Source organism: Plectropomus leopardus, chromosome 17 (assembly GCF_008729295.1).
Source record: "Plectropomus leopardus isolate mb chromosome 17, YSFRI_Pleo_2.0, whole genome shotgun sequence".
Classification (NCBI taxonomy): Eukaryota; Metazoa; Chordata; class Actinopteri; order Perciformes; family Serranidae; genus Plectropomus; species Plectropomus leopardus.
In genome coordinates, this window is record NC_056479.1 from 24,871,186 (window position 1) to 24,879,685 (window position 8,500).

The 8,500-nt window shown below is 39.9% G+C and overlaps 1 protein-coding gene across 1 annotated transcript; it reads left to right on the forward strand.

The window, feature by feature from the left end:
- Window positions 1-1,568: 1,568 nt before the first annotated feature.
- Window positions 1,569-8,176, forward strand: LOC121957082 (pentraxin-4). The gene is made up of 4 exons (XM_042505593.1): window positions 1,569-1,865; window positions 3,228-3,406; window positions 4,487-5,523; window positions 6,986-8,176. The coding sequence occupies exons 1-4, from the start codon at window positions 1,584-1,586 to the stop codon at window positions 7,663-7,665; spliced, it is 2,178 nt and encodes a 725-aa protein (XP_042361527.1). The 5' UTR covers window positions 1,569-1,583; the 3' UTR covers window positions 7,666-8,176.
- Window positions 8,177-8,500: the final 324 nt, after the last annotated feature.

Sequence of the window (8,500 nt, forward strand, 5' to 3'; positions counted from 1 at the left end):
CTGCGCTGGACTTCCACAAGAGAAACTGAACTACTGAATATTTTGAATAAGATGAATTTAGTAACTGTATAAAAGATCTGTTATTAAAAAATTAGTTTTGTTTTTTATTATTATTTTTGGCCTTTTTACCTTTAATTGACAGGACAGATTCAGCATCAGAGAGGGGGGTGACAGGCATTAAAGGGCCGAGGAGGGAATCGAACCTGCAGCTGCTGCTGCAAGGAGACATAGCCTCTGTACATGGTGCGCGCGCTCTACAGGTGAGCATGTCGGCACCCCCAAAAATGGATTTTTATTCAGAATTAGAATAATATCACAGAATTTGGATTTAAAATATTTGATATATTCCACTATTAATCCGAAAATGATAATATTTTTTGATGTGCATGTAAACAGCATAATCTGTTTGGAGTTTACAAATTAGGCTTTTTTTTTTTTAATTCATCATTTTCAAATTAAGACATGTAGGATATTCTGGTATTATTCAAGTTTCATTAGCATTATTTGGGCATGTGCACAGAGCATCTATATGCATATATGCATCTATATATTGGGTTATTTACCACAGTTTGTGGCACACGACCTCTTGCCCGTTTACAGTCAGCTCTGTGCGTTGCCATGGATACACTGTACACTAACCAAATAACCAAGAGTTTGCACGACTGGTGTAAAGATGCATGCCCCCAAAAAGGCTTCGATTTCTGGTTGAAAGAAGAAATACACCGTCATTTAAACATTATGAAAGACTTGGATACAATAAGATTTTTGGATATGCCCAAATATCGCAGTGCTGACCTTTTCAAGAAGGGAAATGAGTTTGATGCAAAACTTTGATAAAATCCTATTTTGGTTCAAAGAAGCAGACAACGTACAGTTTTCTATATTGTGCCGTGATGAACAACATGTTAGAGTATGTTGCACAGCTGCATGTATACAGTGTTATTGTTATTATTTTTATTATCATTATTATTATTATTATTATTATTTATATTATTTCTTTTTAAGCCCAGTGCAAATAAAGCCCAAGTGTTGCAACCTGGACATGTGCAGAAAGCAGAAGGGAGGGATGTACAACATGATTCCTGGATTGGGTGAGTCAAAGAGAAAGCAGAAGAAGACAGAGGTCAGATCCCCACCAGTTGAGTAAGGAGTAAGAGGAAAGTACAAGCTGCTTCTACATCAGCCCACGCATCATGACATTTATGGCTGTTATTAATGACACACACAAGCACACTAACACACTAACACAAGCTTCATCTTCTTGTGTTTAATGATATAGAATAGTTATAATTTGTGGTACAAATGTAATGAAAACATCTTTTTTCAGCTCTGTCAGCTGAGTGAAATTGGGATGATCCACTATTCTAAGTTTTATTGAACGCTGGACATTTCAGCTTTTTAGAAGTTCGCGTTTCTTTGTGTTCATTTGTGCAGCAGAGTGAGAGAGAGGCAGAGAGAGTACCTGTTAAATCCATCTGCATTTCCTCCCAGCTCCCCAGTGATGTTGTGGAAAATGGAAAGTGTGTTCTTGTCCCAGCGTGTGGGTGTGCTTTTGTGTATTATGTGTGTTCGTGTGTGTGCATATGTGTTCATTGTGTGTATACAGTTTGTGTATCAAGACCAGCCCTTTTCAGCTTTATCTTTCTGTCCTCTATTTGTTCTGTTTGTTCCTTCCAACCTCCAATCATCCAGACTCTGACCCAGGCTCCCTGCTGCATCTATCCCAGATCCAGTGCACCATGGGCAGCCTCAGGCTCGGCCACTGGTCCCTTATCCTGGTCTACATGCTTCTGTTGCACATTCAGCTCGTTCAGGTGCAGAGAGTCGATCCGGTGTCCCAGAAACTACGACGACTCAGTGAACAGGTCAGTTTGAATCAGACTGTGTATGTCACTGTGTTATTATTTTGGCTTTTTTTAAAGTATGCAAATTGATCGAAGGAGCAGTTGTAACAGTGCATGAAGACTTAGTGCTGAAGCAACTATAATCTTGTAACTATGTATTTGTTAGTTACATCTTTATTTTGAACATACCAAATAAAATAGGAAAACAAAGTAAAATATAAGCAAGAAAAACAACACTAGAATGCCCAGCGGACATATTCATGAAATAAACCTAACCTAAATTCATGTCCAAAAAGGAGTAGGAGGAAGTAAATACATATCAAATCCTACTACCTTTTTTTTCAATTTGACTTTCCTTTGCAAAAATGTGGCTCCCTCCACCTTCCTCACTGCTGAATTTACTTTGTTTTTCAATGGCTTAGGCCTATTTAATGTGTTCATACATACTTTAATAAAAGTTTAAGTTAGAGTGCAAACCCACATTCACTATAAATGCAAACATGCTGAACAATAAGTTGCAACTTTGCTGCACTACCCCACTGTATAATCTCTAAACCCTACTTTCCATTTTAAAAACCAAACTAGAATTTCACTAAAACAACAAACAATACAACTTTTAGATATAAATTATCTTAATTGTATGTACTTATATATGTACTTCTAATTTGGGTGCTGTGGATATAAACATACACACTCATGGAGAGAGTCATGGTAGCATGTGGTATTAGACTTAATTGAGCTGCCTATTTGTAAAACCACCAAAAACAGTTTGTCATATCTGCCCTACAAAGCCAAAACACAGTAACTATATATTCATTACATATTGGCTTTCTGACAGCTGTAATTATGTAAAAGTTAAGGTTATGACCAGGTTAGGTTAGCTGGTGGGATAACATTTTAGCTAAAGCTAATTGACCTGCTTTTTGCTGTTTCCTGTTTAAAAAAGTGTTTTCACTGTCCAACATCACCCAACACCATTTATAGCTTTAAAAACTAATAAAAGGATCTTAAAATAGATTCAAATGTATTTTGTAATTTGTTTTATGTCAGGTCTGTAACACTGATTAATAATCAGCCTAAAAGGCATAACATTCTGGTTTTACCAGTAATACCTCTGTTAAACAGCTAAGATAGGAGCTTTAATTTTACTCCCCGTTTACACCCCGTTTCTGTACACTTTATTTCTGTAGAGCACATATGTTATCATTTTGTAAAGTCCTGCAGGTATGCAGCTGAGATGATGATTGCTCAAGAGGAAAAGTCATCACAGAAGTGCATTGTATTTTTTTTTACCGTATTGAGATTTTGAGTTTTTTTCCTGTCCTTCAAATCAGTTACCAAACAGCTGCAGAAAGACTTGTGAAAACACATTTCTTTACACAGTTCCAGCAGTTCCAGGCGCTGACCCAGGCCCGATTGGACATGTTGGCCCAGAACCAGAACAGAAACTTCTCCGGGGGGCTGGAGAGCCGAGTTCAGGCCCTGAATGACCACTGGCACGACATGTCGCAGGACCTCGAACAACTCAAGCAGAGCACGACGCAGGAGATCGAGGGTCTCAGGTAAGAGCTCGGGTATGATTGTAAATATATGTTGTTGAGACAATTCTGGCAAGTAAAGGCCTCTTGGAAAGTAAAGAGTAGACTGAAGACAACAAACAATTGAAGGTAAAAGGTAAATCCAGTTTACTGTAATCTATCTTAGAAGATAAAACCCTTTTTCATGAAAAAACTAATGTTAATACTCAAACATTAGGTATAGTGAAGTTTAAAATGTGCAGTGTTGAGTTGGCTTTTCCTTTTAGGGAGAGTGAGAGGTAACAGAACAGCTTTTGGACAGTATACTCTGACTGGATTTCTTCTAATGTGTCAGAAATATACAGTATTTCCACATTTAAACATCTAACCTGCTGAGATATATAGAGAAGGTAGAGGGTATATTTATTGGTCATTTTTCAAACAAACATACAGCAACAAACATAGAGTTGTATTTGCATGTTTTAAAGTTTTTTGGAATATAAAAAATATTACATATGTAATACATTTCAGAAAAAAATTATTGATGCTTCTCATATATTATAAAATATATAATTGTTATGAAATACACAAAAATGGGTGTATGATTATCATGTTTTGAAGTAAGTCTCTGAGAGGGAGTGGAATGATATTTGCGCCTATTTAAAAAAAAAGTCTTCTTGTGTGTTTAAATGTTTTTAATGACATAATATTTTTCTAAAAATGTCAATACACTATAATTCCATAAATACTGCAAAATTTTTAATGTATTGCAATTTAAAAATCTCTCAAATCTAGTCTTCCAAGTGAGGCAAAATGATGAAATGTTACTATTTGGTTCCGGTCGGATTGTGCTACATTATGCATTTTCAAATATGATAAAGCTATGGAAAAGGGGAAAATGTAAGTGTATACATCTTCCTACTCCTTGTTGTACATGTACATATTTGACAATGCTTATTTATATCATTTATAAGAATTTGTATCTTGAGAGTTTGCTCTAGAATTATTGCTAATTTCTTTTTGCTTTTTTTATTTTTATTTTTTTTACATGTTAAAAAAAAACCCAAATTAAACAAAAATAAATAAATAAATAAAACAATGTTTAAATGCTTATTATCATATCAGGGAGTGGAGTAGAAAGCTTGAAAAGAAGAGTAAACGAATGGAGGGTCGTCTGGCTCTGATGGAGAGGAACCTGAGAGAGAACCGGCGCCAAGCCCAGAAACAGAAGCCTGATCCCGGTCAGGATTTTGCTAACCTCACCCTGGAGCTCCAGAGCCAAGAGGAGCGGCTGGCTGCCCTTCAGATCCAGCGTGATGAGCTGCTCATTGGGCTGAAGGGGCTACAGGAATCCCTGAAGAACCAGGCACTGCGTGTGACCCGGCTGGAGGGCCGGCTCGGTGAGATCCTGCAGCAGAACGGAGGAGGCAAAAGCAGAGGGTTGTGGAGGGCGGGAGAGCCCTTCAACTCCAACGTCACACCTCAGGAGTACTATGAACCCAGCAGAAGAAGCCAGACACAGAGAGGAGGGAGGCCTGGGAGGATACTGGACCCCCAACACAGATCAGAGGATATCAGCTATTCCAGGACTGAAAATCCTCTACAGCCGTATCAGTACCAGGCAACACCAAACCAGCCCAAACATTCAAAGACCCAGAGGATGAGACCTCAGCCAGAATCTGCTGTCCAGTATTCAAATCATAATCCCCCGTCCACAGATTACCTGCCCCAGCCTGAACCTTACCCTCCCCAGTCACAGATCCAGGTCCGAGCCCAGACAAGGCCTTATCCGATCCAGCAGGAGCAGCTCCAGTCTCGCCAAAACACACCTTATCGTCATGTCCAGGTCCAGCAACGATCCCAGCCTCAGTTATATCACCAGAGTCAACCCCAGTTACACAATCCCAGTCACCACACTTGGCCGCAGCCCCTTCCTCACACTCCAGCCCATCCTGAACCCAACAAAGACGGACAGAGCAGGACCAGTCCGGGGTCTCCACAGCCCCAGTCTGAGTCTCATCAGCCCAGTGTGAACAGGTGGGATGGAGGTGAGGAGGAAGAGAGTGACACAGAGGTAGAGTCTTCAGTGATCCACAGCTTCCTCCAGCATCCTCTGAGGCACAAGATCCCTGCACGACCAGTTCCCAAAAAGGATGCAACCAGTAAGTAGCCAGTCAAAGTGGGCTACCCTGGCTCTAAGGAAGTGCACCACATTGTAGTGGCCAAACTGAAATTACAGCTCCCTCACTTATGACGTGATGTCATGGGGCCCAAAAAAAGTTTTTTCCCCATTGACTTACATTGGGAAAAAGACAACAGACATAAGTGTATACATATTTTTGAGTGTCAAACCTCTGCAAAATGACTTGCTTTACTATCAGAATTTGATCCATTTGGTCTGAAAACATTTGGAAGGTGTTGAAACGCCGCAAAATTGAATCATTTTATCCATTCAAGTTAATGGATTGCTCAACAGAGTCTCAAGTGGGCTTGCTCTATGGGCCTAATAATGCGAATATCTGGGTAATTTAATACCACGGAAAAAAAGCTTTTTTTTTTGGCTTCTCGCACCACTGAGCAAATTTCACAGGAATGAATGGAGCCCTGCCACAAAAGCTGTATCCAAAAAGCTGTAGCCAAGAAGCTGTATCCACGAAGCTGAATAGCTTACAGGTTTATTTCTGCGGTATGCTGCCCACTGAATATCTGCAGTAGTGTTTTTTCCTGCTGGCCCCGCCCACGTGTTCCCCCTCGGCTCATAGATTGTGATAACGTCACTGATTTTTAAATTGTTTTACTCAACTAAAGGAAAATTTTACAAATAAAACCTTAATGGAACAATAATTCATAACTGAGAGATTCATATTTTTGGCTTTATTTGATAGGACAGCTTAAGTGTGAAAGGGGGAGAGAGAGGGGATGACATGCAGCAAGACAGGAATCGAACTCACAGCCACTGTGGTGAGGACGCAACCTCTGTACATGTGGCACCCGCTCTACCAGCTAAGCTACTGGGCACCCCAAGAGATTCGTCTTTTATATTATTGTTCTATTGGGAACATTATTTTTGGGTCCTGGGTGATTTTTTTCACTTCAATACTGCGAGTGGCCATTCAGAAAAATTGGAAGCGAGTCTGAGTGGTGTTCCTGCAGTCCTGTGTGGCACCAATGCTGCTTTGAAGAGCTGCTTAAAATATTAAAGTGACTGACATACACTGACTTGCAAAAGTGAGCAGTGACGCTCCGTAGAGTTGACGGCCCTCACAAACTTGCTTTTCTTTGTTTTAGCTTGTCTAGCCGACTGGTCAAGCTTGCTATTAAAATGATTTTTAAAAAAAAACACTACATAAACAAACAGTAAATATTATTAACAATATGTACAAAGCTAACTGTGAAAAGTTACGTGACTAACTTTTTTAATGAAAAAAACACTCTGATCACTAAGGCTGGAGTCAAAGGTAAAATTATTGTAGAGTTCACAGAAAGTAAACAGATGTGAAGTTGTAAATTACATGTCACACTATATTGTGCAAGTACAGAAATCTTTATTTTTTTGTTCTCTTAACTTTAGCCACCACATTTTTTATTAAATTAATGATGTCTTCTCTTTCCTTCTTGCTGTAGTCTGTAACGTGGACTCCATGCTTTTCTTCCCTTCGGCCTCAGCGGAGAACTTTGTCACCTTCTTCCAGACTCTCCCCGACCTTCCTGAACTTTCTGTGTGTTTGTGGCTCCGTGTCGAGGCCTCACATGTCGGCACGCTGCTTTCGTACGCCACAGACGACAACGACAACCAGTTAGTTCTGTATGGACGCAACTCCTCTGCCTCCTCCTCTGCTTCTTCATCATCTTCCCACCCCTTCTACACCTCCTCCTCCCTGGACTTCATCATCGGAGACCCTGTCTACCGCCGTCTCCCTGCGTCGTCACTCCTGGACGCTCGCTGGCACCATCTCTGCGTCCTCTGGTCCTCCATCCAGGGTCGTTTCTGGCACTACAGTGACCGGCGCCTCGCCTCCTCAGGCTCCAACTTCAGGAAGGGCTGGGAGATTCCCGGAGGTGGATCAGTGGTGCTGGGGCAGGAGCAGGACACTGTCGGTGGAGGGTTTGACCCTGCAGAGGGGTTTGCTGGGCGGATGGCGGGGTTCAGGGTGTGGAGCCGGGTGCTGAGTCCTAAAGAGGTGGAAGGGGTGGCAGAGGGAAGAGGTGTGCCCAGAGGAGTGGTGCTAGGTATGGAGGACATAAAGGAGGTACACGGGGAGGTGCAGCAGGTGGCGTGTGAATGTTTAGAGCACTGTGTGTGATCACGTTACAGAGGAGGATCATTTCTGCAGGGAATGCTAATTGTCTCTTTTCTTGCGTGCCTCTTAAAAGGCCAAATAAACACATTCTTCTCTCAGATTTTTTTTTTTCATATTAGCTGGATAAACACACAGCATTATATTTTTTTCTGGAATTATAGGCTATGCAATAATAAACTGAATTTGATACATCAGTCAGTTAATACACTACAAAGGATCCTAGAATAATACAAATGTGCTTGTATATGTGATGTTTATATTCATTACTTTCATGTCAGCAATAATTCTGAAGGGTGAGTATCACACTGTTTACAATAGTCGTCTTCTTTGGGGTTTTATATCCTTTAAGTTGCATCACTGCGTCTGTTTTCAAAAGTGGATAGTTAATTTGGAATTAAACTCTTCAATTAGTGGACTCGGTGTTTTAATCTGTATTTGTCACTCATCTCTGTATTTCATCAAAGACTTTGTTTTTATTTAATCTTAGATTTAAAGTTCGCTCATTTCAGAAACACATTGTTTTTCTGATCCTTAACATTATAGATTATGTAAAAGAACAGCCTATTATTATTGATATTTAGTGTGACTAATTTTGTTAAACATCATACTATTAAATGACCTTTTTGTGGAAGTCTCTGGACTTATTTTTAATTGATAGCCACTGTATGACTGTAGTTAAAGATATATGTGAATCTGTCTTTTGGATTGTGAATAGAAACTTATATTGCATATTTTTATATGAATAAATTTGTTAAAAACACCCACTTTGCTTTTGTTTTATCCTTTTGCTGCATCGATTGGTTAAAAAAATCCAGCAAGATTAAATGTGTGTATGATC

Coding starts and splice junctions, on each gene's coding strand:
- LOC121957082 (XM_042505593.1), top strand. CDS start 1,584: ATGTGTTCATTGTGTGTATACAGTTTGTGTATCAAGACCAGCCCTTTT. Junction 1,866..3,227: donor TACGACGACTCAGTGAACAG/GTCAGTTTGAAT, acceptor TTCTTTACACAG/TTCCAGCAGTTCCAGGCGCT. Junction 5,524..6,985: donor TCCCAAAAAGGATGCAACCA/GTAAGTAGCCAG, acceptor TTCTTGCTGTAG/TCTGTAACGTGGACTCCATG.